This window comes from Molossus molossus, unplaced genomic scaffold (genome assembly GCF_014108415.1).
Source record: "Molossus molossus isolate mMolMol1 unplaced genomic scaffold, mMolMol1.p scaffold_m16_p_2, whole genome shotgun sequence".
NCBI classification, from domain to species: Eukaryota; Metazoa; Chordata; class Mammalia; order Chiroptera; family Molossidae; genus Molossus; species Molossus molossus.
Window position 1 is genome coordinate 43,721,061 of NW_023425355.1, and position 18,958 is coordinate 43,740,018.

Here is an 18,958-nt window from a genome sequence, read left to right on the forward strand (position 1 = left end):
TGCAGCCTAACCCTTCACTAAAACATTCCAATAAGTATAAGCCAATACCAGCTTCTTTCTGACAGGCTTGCACTATATTCTTTCTAGAGATTCCCTTATATTTATTACTTTTGGATCAAATGCTCTAATGATACAAGATGGCAGCATTCTTACCTGTCTTTCTATAACTCTTAAGAAATGTAAACTTTGTGGTTCTGTTATACTGTGTCTTCCCATAAACCTGTTGAAATTCCTTCAAGCATTTCAGCAAACCTTGTGAAAATTACCTTCTGATACTTGTCACTCATCCCAACCAGGCTTTAAAGGCTTCTTCACCAGGATCCTGCACTGTATTACCTGAGGATACTTTCTGTCTGTGTATGGTGCAGTTTTTATAGCCTTTCTTATCTTCTTGAATGGCATGCCTATCTTCAGAGTTGTAGGGATGCACCAATACCCAAGGAGTCTTGTTACATCTATTGCTGCTTCTTACACCATCACTTGGTCTCTTTTTTTCTAGAAAAAGCCCAGCTATTTTAGAAATTCAGTATCTAAGGTGAGGAAGAAGGCTTAAATATAATGTTCTAAACACACTCTTCTTCATGTCTTCTCAGAGATTAAGTAAAACATCTTGAGCGAGCTCTTGCAAAAAAATATTGACCACTTTTTCCCTCTTGATCATCCAGTCACTTTATACCTGAGGAAGGATATTAAGACAAACTGTAGGTACTTTCAGTTTCAGATTTGTCACAGTTCCCTGCGTGTTTTCTAAAGCCAGCAACAATCTCTAAGAGTGCACTTCTATTTCCTCTCACAGTTCATAGTATAGATGTCTACCAGCTCAGGATTTATAATAACAATCTCTGATAGAACCTTGAAAATGCAATCTGAATTTTCTCAGGTTTCATCTTCCTGTGAACACAAGAGAAAATAAATTAACATTAAGATTTGAAATTCATTTGAACATTATACCTACTCAGTGATGCAGGACCTGTTCAAAATCATAGTGATTTTTGAAAGCTTCCATCTTTCTTACTTATGGGTGGGTACATGATCATCTTCTATTCCCACCACCTTATTGATATTTTCTGCATGTGAGCTTATTTATTAAGGGAGGTGCTTACCTAGAGTACTACCTCTCAATATTCTTAAAAAACAAAAATGCTCAAAATTTAGGAAGATGGCAGCAGGCAGGAACAGAGGGAGGGTGAGTATGTAAGAGAGTGAGCTAGTGTGTGAGAGAGTATGAATGGACGTGAAGGTGGAGGACCAAACTCATGCAGTGCAGAGACGCAGAGCAGAAGGTTCCTGTGCTGTGGACTGGAGCAGCCGGCTACCGTGGTAAGCTGCTCATCAGGGCCCTTCTCCCTGGGCCACAGGGAGGACCCACCATTGTGGAAGATCCCGGGTCTTCCCTGGGAGGAGGTAGTGGGAGTGGCTAGGGCCCAGCAACCTGGGCCTACCAGCACACTTGGCACCATCGGACCAGTGGACACGCTGTGTCAACACAGACCAGTGCACAGTAATGGAGCTGCCAAGGTGCCAGTTGCTAAAGACATGGACAGCTGGGAGCCCAGCACCATCGCCCCCAGTAGCAGCACAATCAGAGTTGAGATATACACCCAGCAACAAAAGCTGGGGAGAGAAATCCATCCCCAGGTAACAGAAACACAGATCAGCAGCTGAGACACATCCCCAAAAACTATAGGAAAAACTGAGCAGTAGTTGAGCCCCATGGGGCAGCAGCACTCCCCAGATACCAGCAGTGGGACCTGGGGCTCCACAGAGGCCTATGTGGTCCAGAAGCTCACAAGAGTGGTGGGAAGGCAGAGCTCAAGAGGGACTGGTGCGATCCAGCTGCCCATGGGTCCTTTGGAATGCTGGGGCAACAGAGAATCCTGTGCGACACGGCAGCTTACAAAAGCGGTGGGAAGACGGAGCCTGAGAGGGACTGGTGCAATCCAGCTACCTGCTTATGGGACCTGCTGGGTGCTGGGGCACCAGAGATGTCTGTGAGACCCAGCAGGGATTGTGTGATCTAGTTACCCACGGGACCTGCGGGGTAAGAAAGCACCAGAGAGGCCTGTGTGACCCAGCAGCCCATAAGATAGGCATAAAGACGTGTCCCAAAAGGGACTCTGTGATCCAGTTACCCACGGACCTACAGGTTGTGGGGACACCAGAGAGGCCTGTGCAACCCAGCAGGGACTGTGTCATCCAGTTACCCGTGGGACCTGTGAGGTGCTGAAGCACCAGAGAGGCCTATGCACCCCAGCAACCCATAACATAGGCATAGAGCCAGGTCCCCAGAGGAACTGTGCAATCCAGTTACCTGCAGAACCTTCAGAGTGCGAGGGCACCAGAAAAGACTGTGCGACCCAGCTGCACACAAGATAGGCTTAGAGGATGTGAAAAAGAGGACCAAGTGAATAGAAGCCACTCAGAAGATCTCCCAGGACCAAACGGGAATTACAACTAAAATAAGTCAAATCCTCTTGGAAAAAAACAAACAAACAAACAAACAAACAAACAAAAAAAAACAGAAAATCAGCAGGACAGAACCATACAACCAGGGACACTGGTAGGATCTGCGGAAGCACAAGAGGGTGCCAGGATGGGATCCCACAGACAGCAGCAGTCTTAGCTGTGAGCAGCACCTTTGGGGAATAAAGACCAAGCCCACTCCACAGGACACAGAACCAGGACAGAGCGCTAAATTAGCCACAGCCACTCAGCTGGGGTCTACCGCAGAGGGAGGGCAAACTGGGCTGGAATTCTATGGGGATATCAGGGGTTTTGAAGGGCACTCAGAGTTCTTGATGAGTTGCAGCCACAACGGACGGTGGTTGGTGTGCTTCTTCCCAGAGTAGTGGGGAAGAGCAGCAACCTCTACCCCTTGGAAAGTCAGCCTTTCCAAAGTAAGGCAAAGAAATGAAAATTGAGGCTCATTAACAACCAGCATCTATCCCACCCTCTGGAAACCCCCTTAAGCAGAACACCAGGGCTGCATTCCAAGGCAATGAGTAACTGAGACTACTAGTAATCAAGAAAAAGCTTGAGGACAACTGAACCTTTCATGGGCTTGCAAATCTACACAGGAAAGTAAGACTTAGAGTGGTGTTTAACATAAACACACCCAGGCTAATCCAAACCCAGTAGAGGGAGCCAAAAACAGCAGAACACCAACAATCACAGAGAAAATTTGGCAGGCTCCAAAACCCACTGACATAACCAAAATGTGAAACAAAGAAGAAAATCCCAAATAAAGAACAAGAGAACTCTATCAAAGATAAGATAAACAAAATGCAGTTAAGCACATTATTAGAGGTAGAGTTCAGAGCCATGATCTTGAGGAAGCTCAACGGCATGAGCAAGGACATCAGCATGAGTAAAGATATAGAAACATTGAAAACCAACAAAGTGGAAATGAAAAATGACATAGCAGATATAAAGAACACATTGGAAGGATTAACCAGCAGAGTAGAGGAAGATGAAGACTCGATCAGTGAATTAGAAGACAGGGTAGAAAAAATCAACCAATCAGAAAATCGAAAGGAAAAAACAATTAAAAAACAAGAAGAATGCTTAAGAGAACTGTGGGAAAACTGGAAATGTAATAATATTTGCATCATAGGAGTCCCCAAAGAGAAAGAAAATGAGCAAGGGTTAGAGAATATATTTGAAGAAATAGTGACAGAAAACTTCCCTAATTTTGTGAAGGAAGAAGGCATTCAAGTTCAAGAAGCACAGAGAGCCCCAAGTAAGAAGAACCCAAACAGGCCCACACCAAGACACAATAATCAAACTGCCAAAAATTAAAGACAAAGAGAGAATCCTAAAAGCAGCAAGGGATAAGCAATAGGTGACCTACAGAGGAACTTCCATGAGGATCTCCGCTAACTTCTCAACAGAAACACTACAGGCCAGAAGAGAGTGGCATGAAGTAATCAAGGTAATGAAAAACAAAAATCTGAATCCAAGACCACTCTATCCAGCAAGGCTATCATTCAAAATAGAAGGTCAAATAAAGAGCTTTCCAAATAAAATAGGCTAAGGGAATATATAAACCAGCAGTGAAAGATATGCTAAAAGGACTGCTGTAATAAGTAGAAGAAAAAGGAACAAAAATATAACCATGCTAAACAAAAATGGCAATAGAAAGAGACAAAATGGCTGCGGACTGAACGGAAGCAACACAGACCATCTCCCAGGACCAAAATGGACTTACAATGAAAATAAAGACAAATCATCAGGAAGGGGCAACTGAAAGGGAGCTTGGAGGACAACATAACCAGGGACATAGACTCAATCCTAGTAGGCTTGCGAGGACGCGAGAGGGGGCCCGGAGCCCACGGTCCGAAGAGGCCTGGGCTGAGACCAGCAGATTTGACTGTGACCAGGGGATTCAGCTGTAAGCTGCACGCTTGGCTGGGTCCTGTGGCCTCAGCTGGGACCAGCAGGTGCCTCGGCTGGGTCCTCGGCTGTGTCCTTGGCCGCCTCAGCTTGGTGCTACGACCACGGCTGGATCCTGCAACCTAAGCTGGGTGCTACGTGCTCAGCTGGTGCTACAGCCTTGGCTGCCCATAGCGGGGAGTAGCGCCCTCAGGTTAAAGTCCGAGGTGGCTCCACGACGCAGAGCCTGGACAGAGGCTAAATTGGCAGCAGCCACTCACCTTGGGCTCCAGCAGAGGGACGACAGACTGGAATGGAACTGTGTGGGGACACTCGGGATTTGGAGAGTGCTCAGAGCTTTTTCTGAGTGCAACCACTCAGGAATGTGGTCATCTTACTCCTTCCCAGGGCCCTGGAGAGAGGAGGCAGCCCCTCCCTCAGAGATTCAAACCCACCCGGTGGCCATTGAAATGCTAATTGAGGCACATTAACAACCAGCATCTGCCCCACCCTCTGGAAATCCTCTTACACTGAGCACCTGAGGGTGTTTTTCAAGTAACTAAAAAACCAAGGATCTTCAGGTGACCTCTACTAATAGCCTCCAGGCAACAAAGCTAGAGGATAACTACCATTCCCTGGGCTAGCAACTCTAACCAGTAGAGTAAGACTTGACAGTGGTGTTTAAAGTGGGTCCTCCCTGCCTCATCCAAGCCAAAGACAGGGAGCCACAAAGAGCAGAACACCAACATCCACAGGGAAAATTTGGCGGGCTCCAAAGCCCACTGTGATAGGCAGAATGGTGAAAACCAGAAACAAAAGCCAAATGAAAGAACAAGAGACCTCTACCGAACATGAGATAAATGAGGTGCAGTTAAGCAAGTTAACAGAACTAGAATTCAGAGCCATGATCTTGAGGAAGCTCAACAGCAAGTGTAAGGACATGAGCAACATGAATAAAGACATACAAATGTTGAAAATCAACCAGTTGGAAATTAAAAACCACCAAGAAGAAATGAAGAATGACATATCAGAAATGAAAAACACATTGCAAGGTCTAAAAACCAGAGTAGAGGAAGCTGAGGACCGGATCAGTGAATTAGAAGACAGGGTAGAAGAAATCAACCAATCAGATAAACAAAAGGAAAAAACTATTAAAAAACAGGAAGACAGCTTAAGAGAACTATGTAACAACTAGAAATGGTAATAATATTCACATCATAGGAGTCCCCGAAGAAGAAGAAAATGAGCAAGGGTTAGAGAATGTATTCAAAGAAATAGTGACAGAACACTTTCCTAATTTAGTGAAGGAAGAAGGTATTCAAATTCAAGAAGCACAGAGAGCCCCAAGTCAGAAGACCCCAAACAGGCCCACACCAAGACACATAGTAATCAAACTGACAAAAATTAAAGACAAAGAGAGAATCCTAAAAGCAGCAAGAGATAAGCAACAGGTTACCTACAAAGGAAACCCCATAAGGCTCTCAGCTGACTTCTCACAAGAAACACTATGGGCCAGAAGGGAATGGCATGAAGTAATCAAAGTCATGAAAAACAAGGATTTGAATCCAAGACTACTCTACCCAGCAAAGATATCATTCAAAATAGAAGATCAAATAAAGAGCTTCCCAGACAAAAAAAGGCTAAAGGAATACATTAGCACCAAACCAGCACAGCAAGAAATATTAAAAAGACTACTGTAATTAGCAGGAGAAATGGGAAGAAAAACACAACCACACTAAACAAAAATGGCAATAAATAAGTACATATCAATAATCACCTTGAATGTAAATGGATTGAATGCTCCCATAAAAAGACACAGAGTAGCTGATTGGATAAGAAAGCATGACTCATCTATATGTTGTTTACAAGAGACCCACCTCACAACAAAACATTCACATAGGTTGAAACTGAAGGAACGGAAAAAAAGAAAATCATCCAAGCAAATGAAAAGGAAAAAAAAAGCTGGGATAGCAATACTCATGTCTGATAAAATAATTTTTAAAATGAAGACCATAGCTAGAGACAAAGAAAGCCACTACATAATATTGAAAGGATCTATCCAACAGGAAGATATAACCTTGATAAACATATATGCACCCAATATAGGAGCACCAAAATATATTAAAAATCTTCTGGAGGAGTTCAAAGAAGAAATTGATAGCTATACAATCATATCAGGGGACTTCAACACCCCGCTGACATCACTGGATAGATCCTCTAGACAAAAAATTAGCAAGGAAACTGAGACTCTAAATGAGGCACTAGACCAAATGGATTGAATAGATATCCACAGAGAATTACACCCCCAAAATACAGAATTCACATTCTTCTCAGGTGCACATGTGACATTCTCAAAGATAAACCACATGTTAGGGCACAAACTAAGTCTCTACAAGTTTAAGAAAACTGGAATCATATCAAACATCTTCTCAGATCACATGGCATGAAACTAGAAATCAATTGCAAAAAAAAACAACATACAAAGACATTTGATCACATGGAAGCTAAAGATCATATTATTAAACAATGAATGGGTTACCAAGGAGATCAAGGAAGAAATTAAAAACTTCCTGGAAATCAATGAAAATGAACACATAACAAAAACAAATCTATGGGATGCAGCGAAAGCAGTTCTGAGAGGGAAGTTCATAGCACTACAGGCCCACCTGAAAAAATAAGAAAAATTTCTAATTCACTATGTAGCCTCACAACTTAAAAAAACTAGAAAGCAAAAAAAGAAAACCCCAGATCAAGTAGAAGGAAGGAAATAATAAAGATCAGAGCAGAAATAAACGACATAGAGACCAAAATAACAATTCAAAAAATCAATGAAACAAAGAGCTCATTTGTCGAAAAGATAAACAAGATTGATCTACCCTTAGCTAGACTCACTAAGAAACAAAGAGAGAGAACCCAAATATACAAAATCAGAAATGAAAGAGGAGAAATAACAACTGACACCACACAAATACAAAAGATCGTTAACAACTACTATGAACAATTATATGGCAATAAATTCGACAATCTAAGTGAAATGGACAAATTTCTAAAAACACATAGTCTTCCAAAATTGGACCAGGAAGAGATAGAAAACTTGAACAGACCAATAACAAAAGAAGAAATTGAAGATGTAATCAAGACTCTCACAGCAAACAAAATCCCAGGCACAGATTGCTTCACGGGGGGAGTTTTACCAAACATTCAAAGAAGAACTAACACCCATTCTCATAAACGATTTAAAAACATTCAAGAAGAAGTAGAACTTCCAAACTCGTTTTATGAAGCCAGCATAATTCTAATTCCAAAACCAGAAAAAGACCCTACAATGAAAGAAAACTACAGACCAATAGCTCTTATGAATATAGGTGCCAAAATCCTGAACAAAATACTAGCAAATCGGATCCAGCAATACATCAAAAAATTTATTCACCATGACCAAGTGGGATTCATCCCAGGGATGCAAGGCTGGTACAATATTCGCAAATCAATAATTGTGATACACCACATAAACAAAATGAAAGATAAAAATCATATGATTATATCAATAGATGCTGAAGAAGCATTTGACAAAACCCAGCACCCATTTCTGATAAAAACAATTAGCCATCTTGGAATAGAGGGATCATATCTAAACATAATAAAGGCCATATATGAATGACCTACAGCCAACATCATAGTCAATGTGCAAAAATTAAAGAATTTTCCTTAAGAACAGGAACAAGATAAGGATGCCCACTTTCACCACTCTTATTTATTGGAAGTCTTAGCCACAGCAATCAGACAGGAAGTAAAAAATAAAAGGGATACAAATTGGAAAGGAGGAAGTGAAAGTGCCATTATTCGCAGATGACATGATATTATACGCAGAAAACACCAAAGACTCCATCAAATATATACTAGACTTAATAAATAAATTTGTCAAAGTAGCAGAACAAAAAATTAACATCAAGAAATCAATGGTATTTTTTACACCAACGATGAATTCACAGAAAGAGAAACTAAAAAAAAAAATCCCATTTACCATCGCAGCAAAAATATTAAGATACCTAGGAATAAAATTAACCAAAGAAATTAAGGACTTATTTGCAGAAAACTACAGGTCATTGGAAAAAGAAATAAAGATGTAAAAAAGTGGAAGCACATACCTTGCTCATGGATTGGAAGAATTAACATCATTAAAATGTCCATACTACCCAAAGCAATCTATAGATTCAATGCAATCTCCATCAAAATACCAATGACATACTTCACAGAGCTAGAACGAATAATTCAAAAGTTTATATAGAACCAAAAAAGACCTCAAATAGCCACAGCAATCTTGAAAAAAATAGGAACAAAGTTGGAGGGATAACATTACCAGATTTCAGGTTATACTACAAGGCTACTGTAATCAAAACCGCCTGGTACTGGCACAAGAACAGGCATATAGACCTGTGGAACAGAATAGAGAACCCAGAAATGGACCCAAGACATTATACTCAATTAATATTTGACAAAGATGGCAAGAGCATACAGTGGAGTCAAGGCAGCCTCTTTAATAAATGGTGTTGGGAAGATTGGACAGCTACATGCAAAAAAATGAAACTAGATCATCAACTTACACCATACACAAAAATAAACTCAAAATGAATAAAATACTTAAATGTGACTCATGGATCCATAAAAATCTTAGAAGTAAATGCAGGCAACAAATTTTCAGACATCATATGAAGCAGAATTTTCACTAATACATCACCTAAGGCAACAGAAACAAAGGAGAAAATTAACACATGAGACTCCATCAAACTCAAAAGCTTCTGCACAGCAAAAGATACAATCATCAAAATGGAAAGGCAACCCACTGTATGGGAGAGCATAATTGCCAACGATACATCAAATAAGGGGTTAATTTCCAAAATATATAGTGTACTCATTCAACTCAACAAAAGGAAGACAAAGAACCCAATTAAAAAAATGGGCAGAGGAACTAAATAGACACATCTCCAAACAGGGCATACAATAAAGAAATGCTCAACATGGCTAATCATGAGAGAGATGCAAATTAAAACAACAATGAGTTATCACCTCACACCTGTCAGAATGGCCACCCATCAACAAATCATCAGTCAACAAGTGTTGATGAGGGTTTGGAGAATAGGGGACTGTAGTACACAGCTGGTGGGAATGCAGACTTGTGCAGCCACTATGGAAAACAATATGGTGTTACCTCAAAAAAATAAAAATAAAAATTGAACTGCCATTTGACTCAGTGATCCCACTTCTTGGAATATACCCTAAGAAGCCTGAAACACCAATCAGAAAAAAATATAGGGTACCACCATATTTGTAGCAGCACTATTTATAATAGCTAAGATCTGAAAAGAGTCCAAATGTCCATCAGTGGACGGATGGATAAATAAGTTCTGGTACATATACACAATGGAGTACTGTGCAGCTATAAAAAAGAAAGATCTGTTATCCTTTAAGATGACATGGAGGGACCTATAAAGTTTTATCCTAAGGGAAACAAGCTGAGTAGAGAAAGACAAGTATCATATGATTTCACTTATTTGTGGAATATAATGAATATAACATTCTGAGGAATGGGGTATTTTCAGAGACATGAACGTGGGGTACAAACTGACAATCCCCAGAAGAGGATGGGGGGGATATACCACAGAACTTACATGCAAATATGCGTGAACAATGGACATGGACAACAAATGTGGGGACAGGATGGGGAGGGAGGGAAAGGGGGGAATCAGTGGAGGAAAAAGGAGTAACATCTGTAACAAATATAAATTAATTAATTTTTTTAAATGCGCAAAATTTGGCACAGCAATGAGGGGACTGCATCTTTTCAAACTCTGCATTTCACTCTGTCTCTTGACCTTGAAACATTGTGGCTTATGCCCAGAGCATCACTAAAACTCTTGCTAAAAAGAGAGTCCTTTTAGCCAAAGATAGTCCTTTCAGTTTCTGCTTATACAGTATTTCTGCACAATGGTCACCTCTAGTCCCTGTAGCACATTTAGGGGTCATATCATCATCTCTGTCTCCAGTAACTCCAGAGTTCCCCGGCCCTATCTCCAAGGGACTCAAAGATAAACTTTCTATTTCTTGACCCCTTTCCTCAGGAAAAGGGGGACTCAAATATATGCTGTTAACTAAAAACTCATCTCAGAGCCAGCCCAACCAACCCTGATTTGTTAGTATTATGCTTTTACTCTTATAGGTGATATACACATCATTTTTATTGTATTTAGAAGATAATATGCAAAAAAACAGAATGACTGAATTTTTTAATGTCATTGAATACAGATGTAAATGTATTCATTTATTCAAGAAATATTTATTAAATACCTTCTGTGAGTCAGCAGAATTTTAGGAACTGGAAATAAAACAAACACACAATTCATTCTTACAAAAACCATATCTATAATAGTTCATCTCAATAATGATAATTCCATGACTTCTATAGGAATTTGGGGAGAAAACATTCCTAACATAAAAGAAGAAAAAAAAAGGCTTTCTTTTTCTGATATCATACTGCTACTCTTTTATATGACTATCAATTTATGTTGTGAATAGCTTCCAACAAATACAAACTCTAAATTTTCTTCAGCAAAATGCAATTGCATATATGCCATCGCAGATATCTGTTCAGTCGTTCAGTGTGCTACCTTTTTTCTTTTCTTTTGTTCGTTTAGGTGTATCAGTTCCTATCCCTGTGATCGGACTGAGAAACGAAGACAAAGTGTTTGTCGACAATACCACTTGCGTGCTGAATGACCCAAATTTCGTTCTTATTGGGTCCTTCGTAGCTTTCTTCATACCGCTGACAATCATGGTGATTACGTACTGCCTGACGATTTATGTTCTACGCAGACAAGCTCTGATGTTATTGCATGGCCAAACCGAGGAATTGCCCAGAATAAACCTGGGTTTTCTAAAGTGTTGCAAGAAGAATACCACCAATGAAGAGAACGCTGCAAACCCTAACCAAGATTTGAACCCGCGCGGAAGGAAGAAGAAAGAAAGACGTCCTAGGGGCACCATGCAAGCTATCAACAATGAACGGAAAGCATCTAAAGTCCTTGGCATTGTTTTCTTTGTGTTTCTGATCATGTGGTGCCCGTTTTTTATTACTAATATTCTATCGGTTCTTTGTGCCAAGGCCTGTAATCAAAAGCTCATGGAAAAGCTTCTGAATGTATTTGTTTGGATTGGCTACGTTTGTTCAGGAATTAATCCGCTGGTGTACACTCTTTTCAACAAAGTTTACCGAAGGGCTTTTTCCAACTATCTGCACTGCAATTATAAGGCAGAAAAAAAGCCTCCTGTCAGGCAGATTCCAAGAATTGCTGCCACTGCTTTGTCTGGGAGGGAGCTCAACGTTAACATTTACTGGCATACCAATGAACCAGTGATAAAGAAAGCTAATGACAATGAGCCAGGAATAGAGATGCAAATTGAGAATTTGGAGCTACCAATTAATCCCTCCAATGTGGTTAGTGAAAGGATTAGTAGTGTGTAGGAAAGTGCAGCAGTATTTTCTTACAGTAAAGCTAGAAATGTAGGAAAATGTTCTTCTATAATTCTTCTCTTGGTCCTAACTAATGTAAATATTGCTGTCTGAAAATTTTGTTTTTATATATAGCTTTGCTACCCTGTATTTTGCAATCATGCATACAATAGTGATATTTAGGGTTCTATATTTACTGTTTATAATAGATGGAGAATAACTTATTTTGATCCTTTGATACATAAAATGATTGTTTTCTTTCCCTTCCTCCTTCCCTCCCTTCTTTTCTCCCTCTCTTTCTTGACTCTCTCTCTCTCCTGTTTTCCTTCTTTTGTTAATAAGGAAATGTTCATCTCAAGTGGCATTTGCAGGAGACCAGAATGATGCATATAACAGTTGTTATATTTCAACCACATCAAAATTAAAAATTTAGTGGAATCTTTTTCTGGGTTAACAGTAAATATATACTTTAAATTCTTGCTGTGCTGTGTTCATTTACTCACATAAAACCAGTAAAATTGGTTCTGACTGCTATACTTTATAGCATCATTAGTGAGTCAAAGAAAAAACTTAGCTTTGTTGTCACATATGGGGCAAAATTTGACATTGTCAGTGTTGTGTTGGTATTTTACTGCAATGTCTGTCCCCAAACATAGTGGTATTTTCACATAAGCAGCTGGTTAACCAGGACTACAGAAGTGGAAGGATTATATGAGATATGTCCACTACTAGCTTTTCACTTCTTAAGGACAATGTTCAAATTCTGATTATAATGACAAGCAAATTGAAATTAATGTTTTCATTCTGGTCCTTAGTAAATACCTAATTCCATAATTAGACTGGGAAATAAGATTCCAGATTTACTTATCAATCCAGAATTCAACATCAATTGGATTTTGATCTCAGGATCCTGCCAATTTGTGTGCTGCACACAAAATGAAATTAGTATTTTGAGCCTTATTAAAATATTTTTTAATTATGGTACCTCTGTCTATAGGACCTAATTTTGTAGTCCATTTTTGAGTAAAACTTGCATTGGAAGCATAGATTATCAAAACCTTGGAAGTTTTACTTGATTAAGGACTACAGAATTAGGCCCTTGGAATGTGAAAAAAGTAACTAAAAGGAAGCTTTTACTGAACTCTAGGAATAAGAGAAATACAGAGTTTTCATTTGGATTTTAAACAAAATTTATCTCATTTTCAGATCCTTCCAAACTATAGTGCAGGAAAAGGCTGTAGCTAATTTGTGAAAGTGGCAAGCTCTTTATTGTACTGCAATTATATATCAGAAGTTTAAACTTTGTTAAAATATAGTGTTGTGTTACAATCAGTGTTGGTCATTGTTTCATTCGTGGGCCTGCTGCTCTCTAAGAATTCAGTACCACTTTACTAGCTTGTTATCCATGAAAGGTTTTCAAGCATTGCTAAATCAGACCATTAATTCTATGCTGTGTGCAGAGTATACAAGTGTTTCCATGTGTGTCCATCTCACACAACTGTGGATCAATTTTTGAAGAATTCATGATGCTATTTTTTATGCCTGACAGTTACTTACACACCTTAGAGTATACATTTCAGTATCCTGAAACTGGTAAAGGCAGAATCTGAATTTCTAAAACCCCTGATCTGTGTCCTCAACACACAGCATAGATAAATCCAACAGTCTTCCATAGGGGCAGTGGAAGAGCTGCTGTACTTGAGGAAACTCTTATAGTCTCTACTTCATTTGCAACACTGCCAAATGTCAGTCAATTACTTGAGCATGCCCAAATCTAACATGAACATAAAGCCTACCTGCCTGTTAGCTCTGTCAAAATGCATGTTAAAACAATTATATGAAATTGAATGAGATGATCTAATACTTACTGAAATTAAAGTGTCTGAAGAAACATAGCATGCATTGAACATGGGTTCTACACATACAGATGGTGTCCTGCATGTATGCCATGTATGTTGCATGAATACATCAATTTGTATTAATGTAGGGAAGAGTAGATAATGTCAAAGGACAGAAGAAAATCCTTCAGAAGTCCTTGGAAAGACCATACATTCAGATCTGAAGTATTGTGAGTATTAGAGAAAATTGCAAACATCTGATTTCTTTCTTTAACTATCAGGGCAAACTCATAGCACATGTTTTACAAAGAAATAAAATGTAACCACAATTTTCAAAAGCACGAGCAGCAAGTTGAATGATAATAGCTTATAGCACATTTGTTAATAATTCTTATGTCATCAAGTAGTAGTACTTAACAGTACCCAACACAGTAATTATTCTCTAATTGTGTGCTATTCATAAATTCTCTGCAGTTTGGATGAAACAAATATACTCATTTGGATATAAATCTTACAGTTCAAAGTTAAATCTACAAACTTTTATAAATGTTTTAAAAAGTTCATGTGATAACTGTAAACCTGGTGAATTTACTGTCAAATAAATTATTTTGATGAACTATTATATATGTATATCTGTTTAAGAAATGTGCAACAGACTGCCTTATATTATTTTCTGTAAAACTTCTCCTCCATCATATGGTACTTTTTGTGAGTGGTGGCAAAGTGTTGTCTTATTCCTGGTTCCTGTATGTTACCCATTCCAGGTTTTTGTAATACTTCCTATTAATTTATTAAATTTATTAAATGTTGACTGATATATCATGTGTCTTTTTTCCCCCTGCATTATTTAAGGGGAAAATATATCACTTCACTTCATTTTCTTTTAAAATAATTTCTAAAACGCAACCAGAAATTATCACTTTTCTGATTAATTCTGCATGTACTCAAAGACCAGAGGAAAGAAATTTAAGAGGTATAAACAATAAAAATAATACTAAAACAACGTTACTGATTACTCATGAGCAGAATAATTGCACTCCCAATTATCCTACCTTCCTTACCTAAGCGAGAACCTTGGGTGGCTTACATGCTCTCCTTGCTATAAGTAGCATTACTATCTTATTCCCACCAGACTCTAAGCTCCCCAAGAACAGAAATGACCGTGTCTATTTTGTTGATGTTTTTTTTTTTTTTTTTTTTTTACAGTTTTATCAGTGGCCACTCTACATTCCACATATATATATTGAGCATCACTCTCTTTGGGCTTTGTATTATCTTTCAAGGTTGTCAAAATACAATTCCCTGCTCTTCATTCATGCTATGTGGCATAATCACCTTAACTTACCTCTATCCAAAATGGCTTCGGATATCTATGCAATCATCAAGGTCACCATACTAAGCTGCTCTGTTCCTCCAACCTGGAGCCAGGGATGGCAAAATACATTGGCCTTTTTTTCAACGTTTATACCTTCTTGATGCTGGATGATCCTAGAGGATACTGATATGACTTCCATTCTCTGAGAAGAAAGCCTGAAAACCTTACTCCATTGCCACTATGACTAGGTTGATTCCTAGGAGTAGGTGAAGAAATAAAGGTTGAACTGACCCTTGAAACAAGAAGTATTTTGTACTATGGAAGCTAGGAGCTACTCTTACCCAACAGCGAGGTAATGAAGAGAGGTTGACATTTCTGAAGGTAAAGAATTGGAGTGGCTACTACTCTTAGAAAGGAAGATGAGCAAGGGAAGACAGAAGTTCCTCATTCCATAGCACTGGAAGTTCTTCATGGTCTGAAGAAAGATGCTTCCTGTTATCAAGCAGCATTAAGTTTCTGCCTACTGTAGAGACACTGTTTCTTTTCTTTTCTTTTTTTTTTTTTTCTTATCCTCACCCAAGGACATTTTTGCATTTATCTTCAGGTAAAGTGGGAGGGAGAGAAGTAAAGAGAGAGAGAGAGAGAGTAACATCGATGTGAGAAAGACACATCGAGTGGTTGCCACCCACACGACCCCAACCAGGGCCAGGGACAAACTGTAACTGAGGGACATGCCCTTAGCAGAACTGAACCCAGGACTCTCTGGTCCGCAGGCTGACGCTCTAACCACTAAGCCAAACCAATCAGGGCTGTAGAGACAGTTTCTCAGCTCACACTTAGGCCAGTGCAATCTGCAAGGTTGAGGCTCATTTCTCTCTGTACATTCTCCCTAAAATATGTTAATATATCACCTACACAGCCAAATATATTAGAAAGATATTTTTATAGGAGATGCCAACAAAAGTAGGTGGCATCACAGTCATTCTCAAATATATGACCTCTACTATACCTATAAACAGTTCCCTGGGATTTAAATGCTGAGATGAAAATAAGTGTGCAAGATTGTCAGTGACCGGGGGTTGCAGGGGAGGTTTCTGCGGTGAGATACCCAGGGTAAAGAAAGCTCGTGGAGCCAACATTGAGAGGGATCAACAGCAGCAGCAGCTTTATTCGATACTTCTAACAGCTTTTATAGACTTGTGCAACTGGATGATCTACATGGGTAGTGTGTGGCGCATGTGTCCTAGGCTTTTGCTGTGTCACACTTATGTAAGAAAGCAGTGTCTGTGCCACCGCAGCCAGTTCTGGAGTCATGTCCTGAACCATGGCCTCTATCAACCACAGGCCAAGTTCCCAGGCCCTAACAAGGATGTTTACTGGGAAATAATCTTGGGGTCCATATACATGGGGAAAGGGAAGAAGGTGGGATTGGGCAGAGAGAGAAGTTGGGTGGTGATGTAGTTACAATAAGGACTTATTCAATTTGTACCATGAGAGAGGAAAACAGACCATATCACTGCATTGTATTTGAAAGTTAAATTGAATTCTGTAAAATAAATTCACAAAGGTAAACACAACTAGAAAGTATCACCCGTCCTGACTAATTCTGCATGTACTCAAAAGACGACAACACCATCTTGGTATTATTAATTTTATTATAATCATCATTTACTGGGTGCTGACAATGTGCCAAACATAAACATACTTTGTTTTATGTAGACATGTTGTTATATTTAAAATCTCAACTTTGCTATTGTGGAAACTGAGGATCAAAGAGACTATGGGTCTTCACCTAAGTCACAATGCTAGAAAGAGCAGAGGTTACACTATCTGGTTTCTAAGCCTAGGCTGTTTCCAATATGCCATATGATTCCTTCTTAGATTCCCATAAGCAAAACTGGCTTTCCCAGAGCAGAAATAATAACCCACCCTAAAGTGCATCTTTCCAAGTATTACTACTTCAAAATGAGGTAAGGAAGTAGATGAGTGGAAGAGAGGAATAAGTCTTTTAAAATTTCTTCATTCCTGCCACTAAAATTAACAAGAATGACCATGTATAGTCCACTGTGAATCCCCATCATGAAAGAGCACTTCCCTGAACAGGTTGGAAAGAGGGACAAGTTTTGAACAAACAGGGATTAACATGAGCTTGATAGTGAAAAAGACTATTATTTAAGAAGTGACTTGTTTATTCTTAAGATGAAAGGGATACCTGAAACACTTATGATGATGATTATGCTGCTGATGTTGCTCCAACATCAAATAAAATGCAATTCCAATTTCAACAGCATCTTAGTTTATTCCGGCTGCTACAACCAAATACCACACACTGGTGGCTTATAAACAACAGAAATTTATTTCTCACAGTTCTGGAGTCTGGGTAGTCCAAAATCATAACATCAGCATGGTTGCTTCCTGGTGAAGGCGTCTCCCAGGTTGTAGACTACTTACTGTCCTCACATGGTGGAAGGCACAAAGGAGCACTTCTGCCTTCTTTATAATGGTACTGATCTCATTTCTGAGGGTTCCACCTGAATGCCTAAGCTCCCCCCAAAGGTCTACCTCTTAATATTATTACATAGAGCACTAGAATTTCAACATATGTATTTGGCAGTGACACAAATATTAAGGCATGGCAAAGTTTAATTTTACTATAAAACTGTATTTAAATGTTTAATTCATAAATTAACTTTTTGTTTTTTATGCCAAAACCAAGATGAACTCTTCCAAGTTGGAATATTTTTTCATTATAGGAGAATCTAACAGAGGCAGTCAACACAAAGCTCAAAGGAGAAACAAACAGGGAGGCATTCAATCACAAAACTTACTAGGACATTTGTTTACAAAACTGGCAATAACTTACATAAACATTGCTTCTGGATACAGATATTATTTGAGGTCTCCAATGTATAGTGTTTGTTTGTTTGTTTTTTAATTTGTTCTTTCATTGATTTTTTTTTTTTTTCAGAGAGAGAAGTGAGAGGAAGAGAAAGATAGAAACATTGATGAGAGAGAGCATCAATTGGCCGCCTCCTGCATGTCTTCCACTGGGGATCGGGCCCACAACCTGGGCGTGTGTCCTGACTGGGAATGGAACTGGAGAACTCTTGATGCATGGGTCAACCATCAACCGCTGAGCCACACTGGCCAGACTCCAATGTGTAGTTTTAAGGAGAACTTTGCAGGCATTTCAGATTCAAAGTTATGGGTTCCCAGTAAATTTTTGAAGGGTGGAACTACTCCAATTTCAAGGTCTCCACCCCACCATTAAGCAGTTATCCTCTAATGCTCACTCCTTTCTTCTTTCTTATCTTTACATTTTTTTAGTATAACAAATATTTTAATTTTCGACAATAATAAATATGTCTGGACTGGTATTAGGAGTGGAGATTCATGGCAAACAGGTATTCGGGAATCTTTGGGGGTCATGAAAATGTTCTAAAATTCGATTTTAGTGATGTTAACACAGCTCTATCAATCTCCCCAAAATTATTGAAGTATATACTTACAATAAATGTCTGTATTATTTGGAATGAATGTTCTATAAACAATGCATTCAAGCAGGTAATGATTCCAAAAATAACACCACAGTGAGTTTGGAAACCTCTGGACAACCCACAGCTCATGACAGCCTGGATCTCTTATCCAAGTGAAAACTGAGAACTAGCAATTCTATTGGTTTCTGCAGAACACTTTGAGTTTTTGTTTTATGCTACAGTTGCTATAGGGATTTTAAAATAAACTAAACCACCTACATGCCTCCTGGTTCTGATGCCCCAATTAAAAAATGACACCTCAGGAATATGTCATCTTTAACATATGGAGTGGGAGCCAAGTGCCTTGAAAGTACCTCTATAAAAGCAACTGAGAAGCACACACTCATATCTATATATGGTCTCAGTTTCTCCTCTTAGTCTTCCAAAAGGATAC

General features: G+C 39.1%; 1 protein-coding gene across 1 annotated transcript in view; it reads left to right on the forward strand.

Moving 5' to 3' along the window:
* The window catches only part of HTR2C (5-hydroxytryptamine receptor 2C), a 258,368-nt gene extending 246,481 nt beyond the window's left edge, over nucleotides 1-11,887 (forward strand). The window contains exon 4 of the mRNA XM_036271117.1: nucleotides 11,061-11,887. Within this exon, the coding sequence (XP_036127010.1) occupies nucleotides 11,061-11,887 (827 nt within the window). The remainder of the gene's footprint in view (nucleotides 1-11,060) is intronic.
* The last annotated feature ends 7,071 nt before the right edge of the window (nucleotides 11,888-18,958 follow it).